This window comes from Pipistrellus hanaki (assembly GCF_964339955.1).
Source record: "Pipistrellus hanaki genome assembly, chromosome: 1".
NCBI lineage: Eukaryota > Metazoa > Chordata > Mammalia > Chiroptera > Vespertilionidae > Pipistrellus > Pipistrellus hanaki.
The window spans coordinates 171,488,654-171,513,665 of NC_140503.1; the positions used below are offsets into that span (position 1 = coordinate 171,488,654).

General features: G+C 42.0%; 1 protein-coding gene across 1 annotated transcript; it reads left to right on the plus strand.

Annotated features, from left to right (window-relative positions):
• Positions 1–73: 73 nt before the first annotated feature.
• On the plus strand, positions 74–15,344 carry LOC311621261 (transmembrane protease serine 11B-like; the record flags this gene model as incomplete). The annotated part of the gene is made up of 10 exons (XM_084881149.1): positions 74–81; positions 2,554–2,672; positions 4,324–4,439; positions 4,523–4,590; positions 5,617–5,777; positions 10,369–10,407; positions 11,216–11,393; positions 13,680–13,939; positions 14,301–14,443; positions 15,183–15,344. The coding sequence occupies 10 exons, from the start codon at positions 74–76 to the stop codon at positions 15,342–15,344; spliced, it is 1,254 nt and encodes a 417-aa protein (XP_084737275.1).
• Between the last annotated feature and the right edge of the window lie 9,668 nt (positions 15,345–25,012).

Genomic DNA, 25,012 nt, shown 5'->3' on the forward strand with positions numbered 1-25,012 from the left:
TTGTTACCATTATCATCATTGCCATCATCGTCACCACCCTTGTCCCTGACACCACTGCAACAATCAGGACATAATGTACAGGTAAATAGGATTTTATTTGGGAAATGAAGTCTGTGAAACCTAACAAGTAACAACAAAGTATCTTTTAACCTCTTGCTAATTGGTTGCTTTCTATAATTCAGATTTTTTTCCAGTCACTATCAAGAAACATATTGTTTCTGATGTTTAAAAGCCTTGTAAAGTCTCTAGGAGAATTTCCAAAAGTTGGAAAAAAGAATCAGATTGCAACAAAATTTTGCTCACTTTTTTTTTTTTAAATGACCACTCATAAGAACACTTTCATTTTTGTTCTCTAGTAATAGAATTGAAATCAATTTTATAATATAAAATTTTTTTATAGAAATAATTTAAAACTATGACTGTTTTTATAGATTTTTAGAATAATGTGCTTTACAAAAATCATCATGAATTAGTATCTGGCAAACTTCTGGAGGTCCTCAATACTTCATAAATATGTAAATGAGATCCCTTTTTAGGGTATTCTGTTTTTGAAGAGTTCCAGAAGAAAGTTGGAAGGGGAGGCCATTCAACTCATTTGATCATTGATTTCTGTTCCTTATTCAAAATTTTCTCCATAGTGATTCCATGGCCTGTATAACAAAAGTAAATAAAATAAAAGGTTTATCTTTATAAAATTTGAGAAATTTTGCACAGAAATCTTGTGCTAACTCTCTTCTCTATATAACAACTTAGTGCATCTAATTCAAATGGTCTATAACTGAAGATCCAATAAATGAAGACTAGTTTATTATGCTTTGCAGTCAAAACTGATAATTCAGTATCAGAATATGGTTATAAGGAAATCTAATCTAGAAAACTATACCTGGTATGGACTGTGGGATAAATTATAGTGAGATTGATGGTTTAAAATTGAATAATGTATTCATTACCATTTATATGAATATTATTATTGTAATTTGATTAAGATGAATGTCTGATTATGTCAGAATAGCAATGAGCCTTTACTTGAAGTAGATTCAATCCAAAATTGAGGCAATGATAGTCCAGTTAAGTATATGAAGTTGGTTGAATTCATTGAAGATTAATTTTAACCTATTCTCTTTATTCAATGAGGGGTTCATCCTGGAATACAAATCCTTACATTTAAAAAGAAAAAAAAAACCTGTGGCTAAAATTAATTTGGCAGACAAGTAAATAGGATTTTATTTGGGAAATGAAGTCTGTGAAACCTAACAAATAACAACAAAGTATCTTTTAATCTCTTGCTAATTGGTTGTCCATGAATGGACATTTTTAATCTCTTGCTAATTGGTTGTCCATGAATGGACATTTTCTTTGTTTGTGTTTAGAACATAATTTTAATGGTTTCTGTTATCACTCAAAATAATAATGTATTCTTAAAGCCTATGCATCACATTTACTGATGGGAGGATTGAATAAATAATAAACTACTGTGATATTTTAGATATCAAAGACTCTCCTTAATTGTTTATTACAGGAAGAAATCCATAATGGGGGAGCCATATCAGCGCTATAGTCAATAATTTTTCTTTAGAACATCTAACAGGGTATTCCAGAGCATCTAAAAGAGCTTTAATAGAAAAACATTTATAAGAGTTATGTAGTGATTCTTTTATGGAAATCATCTCAGCAACTTTAGGATTACTATTTAGGCTACACAATGTTTGAGTTCCTCAAACTGATATGCATTTCTCAGAAAGACTGAACTACTAGTCTACTGGCTAATCCAAAACAAATTTGAAATCTCACTATCGCAGTGAACTTCTACTCATTAAAATAAAATATTCTCAGATATTAGTAGGATTAAAAATATAGTTATTAATTAATTTAATTTTATATTTCTCTTAAAGTGTGATTCATTTAGTATGAAAGAATGTGCCAGAATAGCATTTTGCTTTGAGTACGAGATTAAACAATAGAATTCCAGTATGAAAGCTTACATACACTGGGGAGTTTCTCTGAAGAGATTATGGTTCTTGTCAACATGAATTTAGCAAGTCATCAATGAAAGGAAGAGAAAGGATTAAAAATGGAGAACAGAGCATAGAGGAAATAAGACAGGTGGAGTTACACAGTTGTGGCTTAAGGTAGTATTTTTAAAAAGTGTAACTTCCCCTGCCCCTCAAATCTCCTCTACCTAAAAAGCAGTAAGATGTTCATAGTCATAGAGAATACTTAATCTGCCAAATATTAAATATTTGTAGAAATATTAGAAAATAAAGTTAAAGAAAAAGTAGACAAAAAAAAAAATCTATCCAGGATCTCATAACAGGGATAACTGCAGTTGACATCATGATGTTTTTTCCCTCATTTAATGAAAACTTATAAATGGTTATATTATGTATTTGTTTATAAATCTATATATGTCCTTGCTAATGATGTGGTCATAGTTTAGAAAAATACATTCAGACCTAATGCCTATATTATAAATCATCTTGTATGAGTTAGAGGAAAGACAGGTAGATTTAGAATGTCTATCATCTGATTTGAGCCATTTTCCTCCTTTCATAGGTATGGCATATCATCCCAGAGAAGATCTTGGCCACTATATATGACAATCCTTATTTTTCTTGGAGTGGCGGCAATTGTGGGAGTAACTATTGGTCTTCTCGTTCATTTTCTGGCAGTTGGTCAGTATTAATTATTTTCAATTTTCACCCTTACTACTAAATTTCCTTTTTCTTAGGGACTATCAAGAAACAACATAAGTATTAAATTCTTTTGGTAAAATTTATTATTTACTAGTATTTTATTTCAACATAATTACTTTCCATGAAATTTATTTTAAAAATTGGAATAAGATGCCTCCTTGATCACATTGTGTATGTTATATCATCAACTATGGGAATATGGCAAGATTGAAATATTCAATACTTTGATGCTAATATTCATTGTAAATAAAGGAACTTGTGTGGTAGGTTTGTAGTTGAGTTATATCTTTTAGTAAATATACCTCAAACTATGGAGATCCCTACTTTTTGTGGCTCAGTTCTGGTATTGACAAATTAACCTGTGTAGCCGCAAATGCCCAACTTCAGCATACTGAATGCAACAGTGTTAAAGATTCTAGTTATTTGCTGTTATGTTTTGTGATACATATTATAGATTAAAATTATGAAATGGTAGTTACAAAAGGGTCTTGGAGTTTATATTTTGTAATCTAGTCTTTGTTATTAGTGAAAAATATTCCAGAGGGCTAAAGTGATATGCTGGGTGACAGCCAATTTGTGTCTCCTTGTATTTAACAAATTGAACTAGTTTATCTAACTTTATATACTTTACTCTTTTCAAAATGACCTTATATAACTTCTTAGTCAGGAACTGGCATTTGCTTTTCATATATACTGGTTGCCATAAGAAAAAGTAGAGAAAGCTACAAAAAAAGAAAACTTTTTATTTTAGGTTGAAATGATATTTCTGACTTCTAGGACAATGAATTATTACAGCTCAAGTGATCACATTTTTCAGTCTATCAGCACTCCTTGGAGACTATGTGGTGCTTTTTAAGGTTGCTCAAAAGCACAGTTGTTCTCAAAATATGTGCATGGGTCATCCCTAATCAAAATTTGGTACCATTTCCTATCAGTTCCTATTTTTGAAAGTACATATATGACTGGGAAGAGCTACCTGTAGGCTTGTCATGTTTTAAATTATGGTGGCCTACTATATCAGGTGAAGCAGTTTACATTTGAGAACAGAAAAAAAGTGGGGAATGTGAAACTCATGACATATGCCAGGCACCAGCCACCAGATGCCATAGGGAAGTGCAAAGGCAGCATGAAGTCCTAAAGGAATGACTTCAAGGAGTAGAAAGAAGACCAACAGTCAATGGGGCATAAGAAAGGGTGAAAGTGACTATAGCTAATCCAGAAAGTGAAGGGAGATGTTTGTAATGTCTTTTGTATCACAGGTACTTAGGAAGATTAACTGGGTAATAACTAAGCTAAGAATTTAGATTACACATGAAAAATACATTGCACCTCTAGTGCATAGTTGGGTAAATTGCTTTTAGCTGCCAATATTAATGTTTTCAGGAGGATTCTGAGGAACATGATGTCTATTATCTTATGAAGAAAGGAGGGGATCACTTTATGAATGCTGGCTAGTTGCTATTTCTAGAATAAGTGAATATTAATTTCCCTCCATTTCCCTCCTCTTCTTTTCCCCATCCCTAAGATTATTTCTAAAATTAGGTTGAATATTGATTTTGACATAAAGATATGGTGGGACTTGAGGTCAATTTCTATCTTAAAATTCTTTGAGTATTTCTCTATTTCACAGGAAAGATTTACCATTACCAAGGGGATTTCCATATTTCGGGAGTCACATACAATGATAGCTGTGAAAATGCAGCCTCAGAAGTTAGCAAAGATCTGAGCAAAGATATTGAGACTAAGGTAAGTCGGTGATTTATTTTATTAATGTCATCATAAATTTGACTAAAATAGACATGTGGCTCTTTTATTTTTTCTCTTGACAGATGCGTGATGAATTTCAAAATTCTAGCATATACAAGGAATATGTCAACTCTCAGGTTATCAAACTTCTGTAAGTGCCAATTTATTCATGATATTATGGAAAGGGATGTAGGTGATATGTAACATTAGCCCTGGTTTTACATAATAACAACATAAGAGAGAAACAGAGAGAGAGAGAAACGGAAGGAAAGAAGGAAGGAAGAGTTGCCCATAGATTAAGGTATCATTGTATTTAACAAATTTCTGTTCACAGTAGGAACTGTTCCATACAAATCTGTAATCTTATACCTAAAGGGGAATTTACAAGGTAGTTTGTGGCAATCAGGTCTAACTGATTTCTATGATAAAAGATAACTATAACTATAGAAAACAAGGATTCCAACTTGATTGTTTTGCTATCCATATATGAGCCACCTCTTCTTTCATCCATATCCATCTGGCATGCCTTTCCTAAAATAATCTTTAGTATTACCATCACTGTAATAACTGTGGAGCAAAGTGAATCATTTAAGATAGCATTTGTTGAAATATGTCTTGGAAGTTTCTTTTGAATGCTTCCCAGCTTGACATTAAGCTCTCAATTACCTCTTAATCTAAATTAAAGTTATTAGAAAACACCTACATGAGAACATGTGTTTTTTGTTTTTTACTGTTATAATAAAATCTCATGTTAATCATTTATTGGCTGGTACTCAGTTTCTCTGATGTGTTTAAAACACAGGGTGGGGCAAAAGTAGGTTCACAGTTGTGAGCAGGTGAAATACAGAGCTTATTATCATATCATTATTTACTAGTTATCATATTATTTTCCATATGAACAAGTGTAAACCTACTTTTGTCCCACCCTGTATTCTGTGATTCACATCTTTCTAGTTTGTGATTCACATCTTTCTCCATGCACAATACCTCTGAACCCATTAGAATATTTTTTGGGACCCTTGCACTTTAAAAAAAAAAAAAACTAGGACAATTTCTATCTATTGTTCTCTAATATATGTAAAGAAAATATGGTAATTAAAATGTGGGAAGTTCAATGTGTTCATAAAACATCTAAAAACTCAAGAAGCAACAACTAGAACATTTCTGCTGTTTCTAGCCCTCATTCCAATGGTTCAAGGGTGCAGTTGCAGCTGACATTCAAGTTTCCTCCAGGAAAGAGGGAGATTATGAAGTCTGCAATCCAAGCTGTCTTATTTCAGCTGTTGAAAAACAACCTGGTGACCTGGAATGCAGTTCCGGATTCCATTAAACTTACAGGTATTTCACTTATTTCCATTATTTTCTATTACCTGGGCTTATGGACTATTAAAGAAAAAGGGTATGAGAGGAAAAAAAAGCAAGAGTTTCTGGAATTTGTTTAGAAAAAAATATGCTTCCCAAAGTCTGGCACTTTTACAATACATTGTTAGTAGAAGGGTAAGTGACATAGAGTTTTGTCTGAAGAGTGATTGCCTAAGTGATCATTATGACTGAATGACCATTAATGGTCACTATAACGCACACTGACCATCAGGGGGCAGATGCTCAATGCAGGAGCTTTGCCCTGGTGGTCAGTGCACTCTAAAATGAGAGCGCTGCTCAGCCAAAAGCTGGGCTCATGGCTGATGAGCGCAGCTGTGGTGATGAAAACCTTTCCTGCCTCCACAGCAGTGCTACCGAGTGGTGACAGGTACAGTGGCGCTGTGATGACCAGCAGTGAGCTGCACCTGGCCCTAGCTGGGGCTTCCCCCGGCCACCTGCTGCTTCAGCACTGCTCTATCCCCCGAGGGGTCCTGGAATGATAGAGGATGCAGGCCAGGCTGAGGCCCCCCCCGCCCCCCCCCCTCGCACAAATCCAGGCCTCTAGTCCCCCCCCCCTCTCTCTCTCTCTCTCTCTCTCTCTCTCTCTCTCTCTCTCTCTATATATATATATATATATATATATATATATATATATATATATATATATATATATTTATGACGCACACTGACCACAAGGGGGTAGACGCTCAATGCAGAAGTGGAAACCACAGGTATGAAAACATGGAACAGACTGATGACTCTAAGAGGGAAGGGGGATGGAGGAAGGGCAGAATTAACAAAATATCTTATTTGCATACTAGAGGCCTAGTGCAAGGATTCATCTCTAGTAAAATATAATTTTAACTGGACCTTTTTCTTTATAATATAGATAATTCTGAGTATTTCAGAGTAATAAGAATGATCACAAAGAAAGAAATTTAAAGATAGTGCCCAGTCCCGTTTTTAGTAAGAATGTCAGCTCTTTACTACACTAAATATTTTACAACTATTATAAAATTGAGAGCTTTTTTTTAAAAAAAATTTCCTTTCCCTTTTTCCTATGCCTGGTAGAGATATAAAGTTATGATTAAAATATAACAAGAAAGGGAGGATCCAAGATGGCTGCTCGGGTATACACCTAGCCGCAGCAGCTCACAACAATTTCAAGGGAATACAACTAAAATGTAGAGTGGACATTGCCCAGAGCTACAGGTAGTCGACTGACTGAAAACTCTACAATAGGAAGGAGGGAGAAAACCAGAAGGAAAATCAGAGGAGCTGAAAAAAAGCCTAAGGTACGGAGACATGCTGCGCGCTCACACGCACGCGCGCGCGGAGAGGTCGCAGCCGGAGAGGAGGAGAGGGCTGGGTGCTGCCTGGCGTTCCCTAGCAGGAAGGAAATAGAACCCCCAGCCTGGGCTGAACCCCCGAACCGGCAGCGCTGAGCCCCAAGATATGTGCCAGACCCTGGGGACCCAGGCTCCGGCAGGGGGAGACAATCCCTGGGGACGGCGAAATGCGGGGCCCCCGGAGTCGCGCGCACATGGCGCGCAGAGGACTGAATGTTGACTCTGATGCTGGATTACCCTAGCCGGAAGAAACAAAGCCTCCGGCGGCAGCTCTGAGCCTCAGTCCAGACCACCCCGAACTCCAGGTCTGGGCCAGTCCCTGGGGACCCAGGCTCGGGCAGGGGGAGACGGAGCTGTGAGGTGGAGTCCTGGGAGCGCGGCGAAAGGCCGAGCCCCCGGAGTCGCGCACACTGTGCGCAGAGGACAGTCTGTTGACTCTGATCCTAGACTCCCCTAGTGGGAGGGAGAAAGAAAGCTCCAGACTGGAGGAACGCCACGAGGAGCAGGAGCCCCTGCCGGACACCGGCCAGCCGGGCGCCAGCAAGGAGCCGGGCGACGGGGCCCCCAGTGGGGGGGTGCCCCTGAGCCTTCGACTGCTGAGCGCTGGCAACGGAGCCAAGGACGGGGGCTGCTTCCTGGGCGGCGCCGACCCCGGCAACAGGCTGGAGCAGCGCGGGAGCCCGCGGAGAACAAAGGGGTGCCACAGGCCAACCTGCTGAGCTCCCAGGACAAGGAGGAAGAAACCAAAGAAGTTCTCAATGTGAAGAAATCAAGTGAGAGCAAATGATAGTAAAATTACTTAAGAAAGAATACAAAGAAGATCTTGAAAAATCAAAGACTAAGTCAGAACTCAACGCACCAGCCAACATTGCAACATAAATGCGTTTTGTTTTTTTTTTAAAAAAGAAAAAAAAAAGGAGAAAAAAGGGACAGAATGTTGGAACAGCGGCGACCAGGCCTAGAGTGGCCAGGCACAAGACAGTGGCAGCTGGGCCCGGAGCAGCAGTGGCCAGGCCCCAGAGCAGCAGCAGCCAGAACAAGAGCATCAACGGCCAGCACTGGAGCAGCCAGACCTGGGGCAGTGGCAGCCAGGCCTGAGGCAGAGGCGGCCAAGCCCAGGGTGGCCAGTCCAGGAACACCCAGACACGGAGTGGCTGGGCCCGGAGAAGCCCGGTCCAGAGCAGCCGGGTTGGGAGCAGCCAGGCCCAGAACAGCAGTAGCCAAGCACGGAGCATCCAGGCTGGGAGCGGCCAGGCTCAGAGCAGCCGGGTCGGGTGCGGCCAGGCCCGGAGCAGCGGCGGCCAGGCTGGGAGCGGCCAGGCCCGGAGCAGCTGGGTCTGGTGTGGCCAGGCCTGGAGCAGCGGCTGCCAGGCTAGGAGCGGCCAGGCCCGGAGCAGCAGCTGCCAGGCTGGGAGCAGCCAGGTCCGGAGCAGCCGGGTCTGGTGTGGCCAGGCCCGGAGCAGCGGCTGCCAGGCTGGGAGCGGCCAGGCCCAGAGCAACAGCTGCCAGGCTGGGAGCGGCCAGGCCCGGAGCAGCTGGGTCTGGTGCGGCCAGGCCCGGAGCAGCGACTGCCAGGCTGGGAGCGGCCAGGCCCGGAGCAGCCGGGTCTGGTGCGGCCAGGCCCGGAGCAGCAGCTGCCAGGCTGGGAGCGGCCAGGCCCGGAGCAGCCGGGTCTGGTGCGGCCAGGCCAGGAGCAGCGGCTGCCAGGCTGGGAGCGGCCAGGCCCAGAGCAGCGGCTGCCAGGCTGGGAGCGGCCAGGCCCGGAGCAGCCGGGTCTGGTGCGGCCAGGCCCGGAGCAGCGGCTGCCAGGCTGGGAGCGGCCAGGCCCGGAGCAGCGGCTGCCAGGCTGGGAGCGGCCAGGCCCGGAGCAGCCGGGTCTGGTGCGGCCAGGCCCGGAGCAGCGGCTGCCAGGCTGGGAGCGGCCAGGCCCGGAGCAGCCGGGTCTGGTGCGGCCAGGCCCGGAGCAGCGGCTGCCAGGCTGGGAGCGGCCAGGCCCGGAGCAGCGGCTGCCAGGCTGGGAGCGGCCAGGCCCGGAGCAGCCGGGTCTGGTGCGGCCAGGCCCGGAGCAGCGGCTGCCAGGCTGGGAGCGGCCAGGCCCGGAGCAGCCGGGTCTGGTGCGGCTAGGCCCGGAGCAGCGACTGCCAGGCTGGGAGCGGCCAGGCCCGGAACAGCAGCTGCCAGGCTGGGAGCGGCCAGGCCCGGAGCAGCCGGGTCTGGTGCGGCCAGGCCAGGAGCAGCGGCTGCCAGGCTGGGAGCAGCCAGGCCTGGAGCAGCAGCTGCCAGGCTGGGAGCGGCCAGGCCCGGAGCAGCCGGGTCTGGTGCGGCCAGGCCAGGAGCAGTGGCTGCCAGGCTGGGAGCAGCCAGGCCCGGAGCAGCGGCTGACAGGCTGGGAGCGGCCAGGCCCGGAGCGGCCGGGACCGGAGCAACCGGTCCCAGAGCAGCCGGGTCGGGTGCGGCCAGGCCTGTAGCAGCAACAGCCAAGTCCAGAGCAACTAGGTCGGGAGCGGCAGTGACCAGACCCGGAGCAGCTGGTTGTGGAACGAACCAGAGCAACAGAGGCCAGGCCCGGAGCAGCCAGGCCCGAAACAGCTTGCTCCTCGCCTGTACCTGCCCACGGCTGCCTCTCAGACATGGCTGGAAACTTTTGCGGGAACTTGAGGGTCTGCTGAATCAAGTGATGAAGGCTTAGATCTGGATGTGTTGAGTTAGTATAGCGCTGGGGTGTTGATCTGTGAGTGCCTTGGGTGGGGCCTGGATGAGGCTGGTTGACCTATTTGAAAATGTCTTTTGTGTGAAGTGTATCATTGGGCATGTGGAGGTATTATTGATATGAGAAAATGCTAAGTAACAGATTTACTATCTGAAAAGGGATTTACTATCGGGGAAAGGGAGGGAGGAAGAGACTGAACATAAACTGTGCACCTATGGATGAGGACAATGGGGGATGGGGAGGGGGCAGAGGGTGGGGTGGGAACCTGGTGGAGGGAGGAAGAAATGAGGAACCTTTGTAATAATATGAACAATAAAGATTGATTTAAAAAAAAAAAAAATAAAAATAAAATATAACAAGAAAGAGTGAGAGGGGCTGATAATACATGAAATATTCTGAATATTTAAATGTTGGTCATAATTGGGGTAGAAAACTTAGCCTTTATGTTCTTAGATCTAAGATAATTGCTCAGTGATATTTTATCAATTTTATGTCTTTTAAATTTCAGAAATCAGCAAGGCTAATGCTGAAATGCTTACCAACAAATGTAAGTTTAGAAACTTTATTGTAAATTTAACACATTCACAAATATTTCTCAATTTTTTTCCCTAAAAAGGATCTTAAAGTACATTACATGGAAATCCATAGTAGTCTTTCAAAATTATTGGATATTTCAGATATGTATCTAAAATTTCTTTTTGAACAACACTGGCATATGAATTTTAACTTGTAAGCATTTGTCCAAGAGGATGAAATAAAACCTGACCCCAAAGAATTGAATTATGAGTTAAGAATATCATTCTGAGTAAGTTAAAATAAGAAAGACTGAAGGAAAATCATACAAGTTGGGAAAATAAGAAAATAAACAACTAGGCTGTATCAAATATATTCAATATTGATGAAAAATAGTTCTGTGCCCTTTCAATAATCTTTAGAGTATCATGTTCCCCCCAAGAATTAACCCTATATTCATACACTCAGTGGGTATTTTTGGAGTATCTGTTGTCCATATGGGGCCTTATAGGTAGCACCGCATATGCTATGCAAGATGCAGACATTAATGAAACAAAGTCTCCACTTTCAAAAAGTTTGAAAGTTTTTTTGAGAAATGAGAATGATAACAAATAGAGGCAATAAAAGTCAGTGGTTGGAGAATGCTTGAGACTGGAAAAGAGAATATGTAAAAGTCACCCAAACCAAGATGGAGTGGGTACCTGATAGCAGCGGGAAAGAAACAGCATCGCTTAGGAGATGCTGGACAATCACTAAAGGATTTCAAGTCGTGTTTTAAGATTCATAGCTTATAAAGCATTATCAAAGATACCTGCTTTTGTATAAATAAATCCTTTCTTCAGGTTGTGGGAGACAACTGGCCAATAGTATCAGAACAGACAACCGAATTGTGAATGGGGTAAATGCCAAGACGGGGGCATGGCCATGGCAGGCCAGTATGCAGTGGAAGGGCCAACACTTCTGTGGAGCATCTCTGATCAGCAGCAGGTGGCTACTATCTGCAGCTCATTGCTTTACTAAGTAAGTAGAAAGTCTGACTATGGGTAGGATTCTGGGTGCTGGCTTATTTTTGGTAGTTTGTGGGGGTTAAACTAAATTTGTGAACATTCACCAAAGCCACATACAGTTACAAGTACCATTAAATTTAAAGGGTAGCAGGTTATTTAAATTTGATAAAAGAAAAAGTGAATGGAAATAATTCTCATTTCCCAACGAGCTACTTGGGACTGACAGTAAGTACTTTACTTACATTATTTTACTTCATCAAAACAATAATTCTGCATAAAAGGTATAACTAAACTTATTTAAAGATGAGAAAACTGGAGTTCAGAAATAGTGACATAATTGGCCAAGATCATATAGCTTTTAAATATCAGAAATTGAATGTGAACTTGGGTATGTCTGACTCCAGTTACTAGGTGCTTACTTTTCCCCTTATTTTTGTTCTTTAGGGATTTACATTTACAATCTAGTTAAAGAATTTTAAATATGATACATTCAGGGTATAAGACCATAGAGCATAGTAAATGTCCTGTCTACAATATGAGTAAGATCTATGGAAATTTGATGAATAAAGACAGCATATCCAACTGAGATATCTATCTATCTATCTATCTATCTATCTATCTATCTATCTATCTATCATCATCATCATCATCATCTATCTATCATCTATCTATCTATCTATCTATCTATCTATCTATCTATCTATCTATCATCTATCTACCCATCCATCCCTACACAACTGGTCGACTGTTCAACTGGTGGACTGGTTAAATGGTTGACCAGTAGCTATGACAAGCACTGATCACCAGGGAGCAGACACTCAACACAGGAGCTGCCCTCTTGGTGGTCAGTGCACTTCTACAATGGGAGCACCACTCAGCAAGCTTACTGAACTGCAGTGGTAGCAGGCACAGTGAGACCAGGATGAGTGGGGGCACCTGGCAGGGGTTCAGGCTCTTCCCCAGCCTTCTGCTGCTTCGGGCACTACTGCATCCCTTGGGGAATATCGAACTGCTGGTTTCGGCCTCATCCCCACTTGGCCTGTGGGGATCAAGCTGAAACCAGCAGTCCAACATCCCCTGCGGGGTCCTGAATTGAGAGAGGGTGCAGGCAAGGCTGATTTGCAGATGTTACAAATCATCTGCACCAGCCCTCTAGTGAAGATATAAAATTAGATCTGGCTCCTACAGATAATAAGAATTGATTAATAATGGTGGGTGTATGGAAAAGAATAATATGTGTATTTGATCTGAGAAAACAGTCTTCTTCAAATGCATTGAGATGGCATAACACAAGTCATTCTGTGGGTAGCAAACAAAAAGAGTAACTGGAAATAGAGAGGATTTTGTTAAATACAAGCATTAGAAAATATGCTTAGAAAATATGTATTAATTGGGGACATCTCTAAATGATAAATGCTTACTTATTTAACTCTCTTACAAAACATTTAGCATTTGTCCCTCTGATATAATTTTCACACACACACACACACACACACACACACACACAAAAAAAAAAAAAAAAAAAAATAGCCCTTGGACTATGGTCCATGGAAACTTTTCAAAAGTGTAGATCCTTAAGCATCACACTAAACCTTTTAATATAAATCTCTGGAGGCGGAGCCTGGGTGAGTCTAAGGGCATCAAGCTTCAAACATAGCTGTGAAGCATGTGGAATCCCAGAAGCTTTCAGAGTAGTGGAAGAACTGAAGAGTGTCACTGTTACATGAAGGTCTTGAAACCTTACAACAACAACAACACAGGAAGTACCTAATCTTTTGAGGGAAACTGAAAATAGTTAAACAAGATATTAGGTCTTAAATTGAGGAAGAGTTTCAGTGAAAACTTGAGAAATGGGTCATAAAATCTTAAATTAGAAGTGAAAATGTATTGACTTGGTAAACATAATAGGATGATTGGGTGAGAACAAGTGGCTTTTTTTTTTTTTTTAAGAAATCCAGGCTATTTGGCAGTGACTGATTTTGGACCCCATGTACAGAGGCTGCTAGGATGATTCTGACCTAAGTCAAATGTTCAGAACATGGAGAGGGCTGAAGTGCAAGGAGGAGACATCAGTGACTGTAGTTAGGATGATTTGCAGAAGGTTGACAGCTCTAATAGTTCTTAGCAGTATTTTTATGTGTCTACAGCATTTGTAACATCTGCAAATCAAAAACATTTAAAAAAAATCAAATCAAATGATTCACAGTGTTATATGGGAATCTTATGCCTTACATCGACCACTAGGAACAGTGTGGTGGCACAGAAGTTGAATGCTTTTTCATTGAATTGTGTCTTTCAGAAAAAACAATCCAAAAGACTGGACCGTCAACTTTGGAACTCTATTAAGTAGACCATATCTGACACTGAAAGTCCAAAGCATTATTTCTCATGAAAATTTTAGCGGGCCTGGGGTCCACAATGACATTGCCCTGGTGCAGCTTGCTAAAGAAGTCTCTTTCTCAAAGTACGTACGTAGAGTTTGTCTTCCTGAAGCCAAAATGAAGCTCGCAGACAATGACAGTGTTGTAGTTACAGGATGGGGAACACTTTATATGCATGGTAAGTTTTTCTCTAAAAACGTATAGCTCCATGGGAATAATTATTTAAATGATCAACTAATTAATCAGTTTCTCATGCAATTAACCAATTAGTAAATATACTGAAAAGAATAACAAATTGCTGGAACCAGTTACTTATTTAACTCTCTTACAAAGCATTTGGGAATGAGAGATATTTGAGAATTGGAAAAATCACAATTGTGTGAGGCAGCCAGCTATAATAAACATTGGAAAGAAACCAGTCTAGCCTGGGGCTGGCCTGGCTCCTGGTCACCAAAAGACTCTGCTTTATTTTATAGATATTCTTTATCTCAACAAACAAAGTGAAGATCTCCTTAATATGTAGAATTTGTTGCCTTTAGGTCCCCTTCCAAATATCCTCCAAGAGGCCTTGGTGAAGATTATCGATAACAAAGTTTGCAATGCTCCACATGCATTATCTGGCTTAGTGACCGATAGCATGCTCTGTGCTGGATTTCTGTCAGGAAAAACTGATGCCTGTCAGGTACGTCTAGATACAGCATCAAATCATTTTCTCCCAAAGTACTAATTAAGTGGCAGTTTTTATTACCACAAAATGTTTATCTGTGTTAATGACTTCTACAGACTACCTTCTTATTTCAATTTCAATCCATAAAATGAGTATTGATTGCCTCCATTTATATACCAGACACTGGCCTAGATGCTAGGGATGCAGTGGTGAACACAATCCCTGCCCTCATGGAGTTTTCAGTCTAGGCATCCACACAGATGATAACACCTACAAGGCAATAAAATAGATTTGGCCCTATTTCCTGGGCAATCTGCAGATCTACAATGCTGCCTCTTCCTTATCCAGAGATACAGCAGGAGATTTAAAATGTGCACACGGCTTCATGGAGCAGCTGAGTCGCTTTCTCCAGAGTCAAAGCTGGACTCATCATAAAGTCAATTTCCAGTCTGTCCATTCCAGCATTTGGCAGTTGTAGACAATAGATTCTGGTTTGGAGTTTCCATGGGTTTTGTTTATTTTTATTTTATTTCATATTTTCTGTCACCATTTATCTCTTGTATGCCCTTCCTCACCCTACCATCTCCCAATCACCACATTATTGAAAAGCCCAAGAGTTCCAGAGTTTCTAAGCCTAAATAGGGTGGATTATTTTCAATGTTGGGGAACTGTTGATAACTCCAGAAGAGAGAGCAAAGGAAATTCTTATACAGGATAAGAAACTTTCTCCCCCTTCCCTTTTTTTTTTTTCTAGAATGATTCTGGTGGACCACTAGTTTACCCTGACTCTAGAAATATCTGGTACCTTGTCGGAATAGTAAGCTGGGGTGATGGATGTGCTCAAAAGAATAAGCCAGGTGTCTATACTCGAGTGACTGCTTATCGTGATTGGATTACCTCCAAGACTGGACTCTGAAAGAAAAGTAACTTTGGAATGGAACATAAAGACAACTGCTGGAATTCTTATCAGTTGCTTCAAAATCTTTTTCTTTTGACTGTTGGTATATCAGTCATTTTCTTAGATAAATACCAGGAGGTTTTTATCAATATTTTATTACACCTAAAACACTATCCATTTATTTCCTCTGTTAACTAATATAGAAAACACTAAGAAAAAATAGATAGCTACAATATTTTTTATTGTTCTGTTTTATCCTACTATTATATTCAGAATTGACCTTAACTTATTTTTCAGAACTTAAAAAACAACACAACTTTTAGTATGAGAACACAAATGTTATATCTATCAGATAAATTATTTTTCATTCTATAAATTATAGTTACATTTTGTTAAAGTGGAATATATAGGACATAATGTACATTCATTTCTTGTTTATGCGTGACATAATTTGTGTGCCTCATAAAATCATACAATCTTTGTGTGGAGAAGAGTCTCAGAGGTTCAACCAGAGCAAGTCTCTCAATGTATAGATTGATAAACTAAAGACTAAAGAGGAAAAATTATTTGTTTAAAGTCAATCTTCAACCTTGCTGATAAGTTACAACACTCACATGAATTTTCCTTCATAGAGTTTAGAACCAAAATTAACCGGGAATTTAAAAACAATCCTAAGTTGCAATTATTTAAATAACATTTTCTGCTTGTCATTATTTTTCATTTGTTCACCTTCACTTGTAGCAAAAATAATGTGAGGTTTTCAAGGGCAGGGAACTTTGTGGCATCAATTCAATAGTTCCAATATCTAGAAATGATTTCCTAATATAAAAAGAAGTAGCCCAAGATTTTAAATGTAGCTAAAGTAGCCCAGCTGGCATGGCTCAGTGGTTGAGCATTGAGCTATGAATGAGGAGGTCACAGTTTGATTCCTAGTCAGGGTTCATGCCTGGATTGTGAGCTTGATCCCCATTGTGGGCATGCAGAAGGCAGCTGATCAATGGTTCTCTCTCATCATTGATGTTTCTATCTCTCTGTTCCTCTCCCTTCCTCTCTGAAACCAATAAAAATATATTTTAAGAAAAGTAGCTAAAATAAAGTAAAACTAGTTATTCCCTCAATTGTTTGTAATATTACTTTTTTATTATAAGGCATGACCAAATGACATCCTATCTAATAAAAGGTTAATATGCAAATTAACATCACCCACCAGCCACACCTACCAGCCATGCCTACCAGCCACGCCCACTGGCCAATCAGAGAAATTATGCAAATTAACCCCAACCAAGATGGTTGTGGCCACAGAGAGCAGGAAGGAGGCTTGGGTTTCCCTGGCAATGGAGGAAGCCAAGCTTTCCACACACCCTGGCAGGCCAGGCCTCCACTCAAAGGTACAAAGTTTCAATTATAGAAGGTAAATAAATTCCAACAGAAACAGCGGCAGCCATTGAGCTAGAAGAGCAGAAGGCTAGGGTTGCCCTGGGCAATGGAGGCAGCCAAACTTCTGCAGCCCTGGCTGGCTCAGGCCTTCAATCCAGGTTACAAAGTTTCAATTGTAGAAGATAAATAAATTCCAGATATCAGGGCCTTTGCTTGAGTTGCTGGGGTGTGTGACTGGCCTGCAAACCACCACAGGCTCATTGCCCAGGCCACCTCATGCCCCAAGGGAACCCCCATCCTGATACAGGACACCCTTCAGGGCAAACCAGCTGGCCCTCACCCATGCATCAGGCTTTTATCTTTTTTTTATTTTTTTTTATTTTTTTATTTTTTTTTACAAATGGTTTCCTTTTATTAAAGAAGGTACAAAGTAAGCACTGCTGTTTATATCATTGGTAATTAACATTTTCAGTGCCTCCAATCAACTTTGCACCCTTTTTATATTCTTTTTTTTTTGTTTGTTTGTTTGTTTTTTTGTTGCTGTTTTTAATAAGCTTTATTTTTTAGAACAGTTTTAGGTTTACAGAAAAATGGATACAGAGTTGTTATATTCCCCACACCCAGTCCCCTATTATTAATATCTTACATTAGTATGCTTGTTACCAGAATGAATCAACATTGACTTATGATTATTAACTTTTTTTTTTTAAATCAATCTTTATTGTTCATATTATTACAAAGGTTCCTCATTTCTTCCCCCCTCCACCAGGTTCCCACCCCACCCTCTGCCCCCTCCCCATCCCCCATTGTCCTCATCCATAGGTGCACAGTTTATGTTCAGTCTCTTCCTCCCTTCCTTTCCCCAATAGTAAATCCCTTTTCAGATAGTAAATCTGTTACTTAGCATTTTATCATATCAATAATACCTCCACATGCCCAATGATACATTTCACACAAAAGACATTTCCAAATAGGTCAACCAGCCTCATCCAGGCCCCACCCAAGGCACTCACAGATCAACACCCCAGCGCTATACTAACTCAACACATCCAGATCTAAGCCTTCATCACTTGATTCAGCAGACCCTCAAGTTCCCGCAAAAGTTTCCAGCCATGTCTGAGAGGCAGCCGTGGGCAGGGACAGGAGAGGAGCGAGCTGTTTCGGGCCTGGATGCTCCGGGCCTGGCCTCTGTTGCTCTGGTTCGTTCCACAACCAGCTGCTCCGGGTCTGGTCACTGCCGCTCCCGACCTAGTTGCTCTGGACTTGGCTGTTGCTGCTACAGGCCTGGCCGCACCCGACCCGGCTGCTCTGGGCCCGGTTGCTCCTGTCCCGGCCGCTCCGGGCCTGGCCGCTCCCAGCCTGTCAGCCGCTGCTCCGGGCCTGGCCGCACCAGACCCGGCTGCTCCGGGCCTGGCCGCTCCCAGCCCGGCAGCTGCTGCTCCGGGCCTGGCTGCTCCCAGCCTGGCAGCTGCTGCTCCTGGCCTGGCCGCACCCGACCCGGTTGCTCCGGGCCTGGCCGCTCCCAGCCTGGCAGCCGCTTCTCCAGGCCTGGCCACTCCCAGCCTGGCAGCCACTGCTCCGGGCCTGGCCGCACCAGACCCTGCTGCTCCGGGCCTGGCTGCTCCCAGCCTGGCAGCTGTTGCTCTGGGCTGGCCGCTCCCAGCCTGGCAGCCGCTGCTCCGGGCCTGGCCACACCAGCCGCTGCTCCGGGCCAGGCCACACCAGACCCGGCTGCTCCGGGCCTGGCTGCTCCCAGCCTGGCAGCTGCTGCTCCGGGCCTGGCCGCTCCTAGCCTGGCAGCCACTGCTCCGGGCCTGGCCACACCAGACCCAGCTGCTCCGGGCCTGGCCGCTCCCAGCCTGGCAGCCGCTGCTCTGGGCCTGGCAGCACCTGACCCGGCTGTTCCGAGCCTGGCCGCTCCCAGCCTGGATGCTCCATGCTTGGCTACTGCTGTTCTGGGCCTGGCTGCTCCCAACCCGGCTGCTCTGGGCCCGGCTTCTCTGGGCCCGGCCACTCCGTGTCTGGGTGTTCCTGGACTGGCCACCCTGGGCTTGGCCGCCTCTGCCTCAGGCCTGGCTGCCACTGCCCCAGGTCTGGCTGCTCCAGTGCTGGCCGTTGATGCTCTTGTTCTGGCTGCTGCTGCTCTGGGGCCTGGCCACTGCTGCTCCGGGCCCAGCTGCCACTGCCTTGTGCCTGGCCACTCTAGGCCTGGTCGCCGCTGTTCCAACATTCTGTCCCTTTTTTCTCTTTTTTTTTCTTTAAAAAAAAAAAAAAACACAACGCATTTATGTTGCAATGTTGGCTGGTGCGTTGAGTTCTGACTTAGTCTTTGATTTTTCAAGATCTTCTTTGTATTCTTTCTTAAGTAATTTTACTATCATTTGCTCTCACTTGATTTCTTCACATTGAGAACTTCTTTGGTTTCTTCCTCCTTGTCCTGGGAGCTCAGCAGGTTGGCCTGTGGCACCCCTTTGTTCTCCGCAGGCTCCTGCGCTGCTTCAGCCTGTTACCAGGGTCGGCGCCGCCCAGGAAGCAGCCCCCGTCCTTGGCTCCGTTGCCCGCGCTCAGCAGTCAAAGGCTCAGGGGCACCCCCCCCACTGGGGGCCCCATCGCCCAGCTCCTTGCTGGTGCCCGGCTGGTCGGTGTCCAGCAGGGGCTCCTGCTCCTCGTCGCGTTCCTCCAGACTGGAACTTTCTTTCTCCCTCCCACTAGGGGAGTCCAGGATCAGAGTCAACAGACTGTCCTCTGCGCAGTGTGCACGACTCCGGGGACTTGGCCTTTCGCCGCGCTCCCAGGACTCCACCTCACAGCCCCGTCTCCCCCTGCCCGAGCCTGGGTCCCCAGGGACTGGCCCAGACCTGGAGTTCAGGGCGGTCTGGACTGAGGCTCAGCGCCACCGCCTGAGGCTTTGTTTCTTCTGGCTAGGGTAATCCAGCATCAGAGTCAACATTCAGTCCTCTGCACGCCATGTGCGCGCGACTCCGGGGGCCCTGCCTTTCGCCATCCCCCGGAATTCCTCCTCACAGCCCCGTCTTCCCCTGCCGGAGCCTGGGTCCCAAGGGTCTGGCCCATAACTTGGGGCTCAGCGCTGCCGGTTCGGGGGTTCAGCCCAGGCTGGGGGTTCTATTTCCTTCCTGCTAGGGAACGCCAGGCAGCACCCAGCCCTCTCCTCCTCTCCAGCTGCGACCTCTCCGCGCGCGCGCGCGTCTCTGTACCTTAGGCTTTTTTTCAGCTCCTCTGATTTTCCTTCTGGTTTTCTCCCTCCTTCCTATTGTAGAGTTTTCAGTCAGTCGACTACCTGTAGCTCTGGGCAATGTCCACTCTACATTTTAGTTGTATTCCATTGAAATTGTTGTGAGCTACTGAGGCTAGGTGTCTACCCGAGCAGCCATCTTGGATCCTCCCTAGGCTTTTATCTTATCTAATAAAAGAGTAATATGCAGATTGACCATCACTCCAACACACAAGATGGGTGCCCCCATGTGATCAAAGATCCTGCCCCCACGAGGACACAATATGGCCACCACAAGATAGCTAGCAGGGGAAGACAGTTGGGAGGAACCAGGTTTGCAAGGGAGGTCAGCTGGGGATGATCAAGTCTGCAGGGCAGTTGGGGGTGACCAGGTCAGGAGAGGAGGGAAGTTGGGGGCAAACAGGCTGGCAGGGGAGCAGTTAGACATCAATCAGAGTGGCATGGGAGTGGTAGGGGGTGATCAGGCTGGCAGGCAGAAGTGGTTAGGGGAATCAGGAAGGAAGGCAGGAGAGCAGTTGGGAGCCAGCAGTCCTGGATTGTGAGAGGGAAGTCTGACTGCCCATTTAGACCTGATTCCAGTGGACAGTCGGACATCCCTGGAGGGGTTCCAGATTGGAGAGGGTGCAGGCTGGGCTGAGGGACACCCCTCCCATGCACGAATTTCGTGCATAATACGAATAATAATGTACATAATGCATTATTATACATAATAATGCCAAATAATAATAATTTGTACATAATAATGCCAAACCAATTCACAACCAGGTGTGACAAAAAGTGTTTTTTCTCTCTTGATTTCTTTCTCAGGTGGGGCATACATATTTATTGAGTACTTAGTGTGTTCGAGGAACTGTCAAATATAGACACACTATCTTCTTCCAAGGATCTGCATTTAGTGGATAAAAATAGTAAATATTAATAAAATAATTTTGGATTGTGATAAACATTATGAAGGAAATAAAAAAATAATATGAGAGAAAATGGTGGGGCAAATTAAGAATACTTGAGGTTGGGCTATCTGAATTACTCCTCTAAATTACTCCTCTAACAGAGGAGCATTTGAGCTACAACTAAATGATAAATAGGCAAAACATACAAAACATCTGAGCAAAGAGAAATTAAAAAGAAATCAGTATAAAGTTCTTGAGACAGAAATAAGAGAGGTGGATGTGTGGGCAGAAATGATTTTTCTGTTATCAGCTATTAGATCTCAGTATTTTTTTGCTGGATCTTCTACATCTTTCCAAACTATAAATGTTGGGTTGTCCCAGGGCTCAGTGTTCAGATCTCTTCTTCCCTACTTTCACTCCTACCCTAGATGCTCTTATCCAGCCCAATACTTTCAATACCAACTATTTGCTGACAACTCCCAAATGTTTTAACTCTAGCCATGACTTCTCCTGGTATCTATTTGCATATAGTTAAAATTTCTACTTGGAGGTCTAATAGGCACTTTATGTTAGTATATCAAAGCAGAATTCTTCATTTTTCATGAGTCTTCAACATCTTAGAACATTAGTCCTGGAGTCATCTTGGGTATCAATATTTGAGATATTATTCTTTTTTATTTTCATTATTAGGATTTGTATAAGGTTTACAACTGGACTTGAAAAGCTTTATCCTTGCATCTGGAAATTATTGGACTTTGACTCTTGGCCAAAATGAGGATTTACATGAGGTTTAAATTCTGAACCTTTCATGGTAGCCTCTGGGCCAGTTTGTTTACTGATCCAACAACCTACTGGAAACTTCTGCCTTGATTTCTTTTGGAGTTAACAGATCTTGGTGGTTCAATATGGAGACAAAATGTATGTGTCTGAATACGGATTATGGGAAACTTGCACCTGTGTGTGTCTTGGCCTCCCAATGCTTGTCTGTACTCTCTCTTGATGTACTGTATTCATTGCCTTTAAATAAAGCTCTATATATTTCCTATGGAATTTTATCAGTCCTTTCAAATATCCAGACTTATGAAATCTTTTCAAATTTAATATTTAAAAATGCAGCAGTGATGTGCTGAATAAAATTGGCCTGCACCATTTGTATGAGCTGTATATGAAAACTTTAGGGATTGTGTTAACCAGTTGTGAAACACACCATAGTTTAAAAATAAAGAATATTAAATATCCTAAACTCATATTTTAAAAATTATTTTACTACATATTACTAGTATTTATGGTCTTGAGATTAGTTATATCTATTATATCTGTATAGTAAAGATACACATAATAGAGTTCTACTGCTCATGTCTTTCCTAATCCATGCTTGGCAATATCATGTGGGTATCTTGAACTGGTCATTGTGTATTTACACCGTGGAATTGGTAAATGCTACTACCCTGTTTCCCTGAAAATAAGACAGTGCTTATATTAATTTTTTCTCTCAAAGATGCGCTAGGTCTTATTTTCAGGGGATGTCTTATTTTCGGAGAAACATGGTATCTCCTCTGGGAGCAGGCTGTTAAATCCTTACAGCACACCATTGAATACTTAAATTCAGTATGCTTTAAATACTGAATAAAAATAAATCTTCACCAAATGATGCGCTGGAGCACATTTTTTATTCCATGACATTACAAACTAGCTTTTGGTCATCATGCCAGATTTTTTAGTTAAATGCCTAAAGTACTGCCTGCTAGTGACTGAGGTCAAGAAGACTTTTACTTGTTATCATAATTTCAATGCAAACAAAATTTTCAGAAGAGGCTCTTTTTGAAATATTTTGCATGATGTGTCAAGTGTATTTCTAATTTGCAGTTTACAGTAGTTAAAGGATTCTAGAAAAGGTAATTATGTTATTTTAGTATGTTGTATTCTATATTTTGTTTAATTCTGAAAATAAAATAATTATATCATTCTTCCATAAAAATTTGAATTATCTTCATTTAAAATTTGTCACAGTTCCAAGAGTCCTTCTTTTGCCTCTGTGACTTTATAAATAAACTTTCTCTTATAATTAATCAACCAACCAACCAATCAATCAATCAATCAAGATGTAGTTTGTCACAATTGACATTCATGGTTGAATAAATCAAATTTTATTTTTACTAAGTAGAGGGGTACAAATTACACAAAAATTCCATTAAATAACCATCTCTAGTCTTATGAGCCTACATTAATAATTTTTAAAGTCAGGTTTATCTCACTTAAGAAAAAATAAATTAACAATGCAAAAATCACGAGCCAGGGTAATGAGACATTGTCTCCACACTTTCCTTCCCAGTCATTTGATGAAATATAAAGAATTAGAGAAACTTATCTAAGCCATTAACAGAGCAGGGATGAGGTAGTAATAATCAAGGAGACTTAGTCTGTAAGCACCTCTAAATTTTGCTTAAAATCCTATTCCATTCTTGGTTCCAACACCCATTGAGGATAAAACCAAAATTCTTTATTATGACTTGCTGGTGCTCCAGATTGTCCCGGACCTACACCTGTCATTTCACTTTCCACAAGATGTAAAAATGAGCTGTTTATGCATCTGAATATCTTACTAGACACTGATCTTCTTAAGGTTCCCTTTTCATTTATGAGTTCCTGGACTTGTGGCTACTTCAACAGAGGTTATCATTATGTTCAATGGAATAAAACTGAAATATACTATCAAGATCTTGCTGCTACATTATGTCTCTTTTATCTCCCATGATGCTCTTGCATCTAACCTGTGACACAATCACACTACTAAGATTTCTGAAACATGCTATATTGGGCCTTTCCAAATAGCACACTCCTTGTCTAGAATGTCCTTTAATGAGTTTTTTCCCTTGGTATACTCTTATAATCTTTTAAAAATTAGCTCACATCTGTGTGAAACTTTTATCTACTGTGTTCTCATGGATATTATGCTTATTCTCATTAAGCCATTGTTTCATCAAGAAAGGTTATATAAAGACAACAAATACAATTTATTTTTAGTCAATATTAACTTGGTCCTAACTCCCTGGGATACTGTATTTTATTGCCAATTCCAACTTATTTTTTATTCAGATCTTGATCAAGGATAAGCTTATATTTCATAAATATATCTAAAATTTTAAAATTATGTAAATAATATCAATACATTATCTTTGTGAAAAAAAAAACAATGAACCCATTATAAATAAAACTAAACTTTTTTAAAATTATCATTTTCAATACTGGTCTCTTTCCTTCTCTTCAGAGATAATCACTGTCATGTTAATTCTTCCATATCTTTTCATTATTTATTTATCTTTTTCTTTACAACACATTAATTTTAGTACATATATCAGTATCCATTAAAAATGTAAAGTATTATTTACTATTTATTTTAAGTATAAATGGCATATTGAATTACCATTCTGCATCCCATATTTTTATTCAAATCTTTTTTTAAATATATTTCTTTATTGATTTTAGAGAGAAAGAGAGAAGGAGAGAGAGATAGAAACATCAATGATGAGAGAGAATCATTGATCGGCTGCTTCCTGCACACCCCCTACTGAGGATTGAGCCCACAACCCAGACATGTGCCCTTGGCCGGAATCAAACCTGGGACCCTTCAGTCCACAGGCTGATTCTCTACCCACTGAGACACACCGGCTAGGGTAAAATCTTTCTATATAGTTCAACAACATATCAATCAGAGTTTAGAGGAGGAAAGACATTTTAAAAAGAAAGGAATTTGAAATAGGATATCAGGTACTTCAAAAACTGTTGGAAGGACTGAAGGACTAGGCTCTAGCCTCAAGAATGATCTATAGAACACGAGAGAACTGATACCCATGGGAAGAGACTGCAACTGGCACCATAAAATTAAATACATAAGATCTAGGGATCAGAAAGACACCAGCACCAATGATATTACCACTACACTCTCTTTACACCCACAAGTTGCTCAGGTCTCTGCTTACTCGAAAATTGTTTCTTGGCCCCCAGCAAGTTGGACAATGACAGTAAAATGTTTCTATAAGAAATATTCTATATCCATGACCTTTCACTAACATGAATCCATAAGGCCTCAGTTATGCCTTTGAAGGCCTCTGACTTGTTTCTTCCTTCCAAGTTTCATGTGAGTGCATCTAGCTGGCAGAATCTAA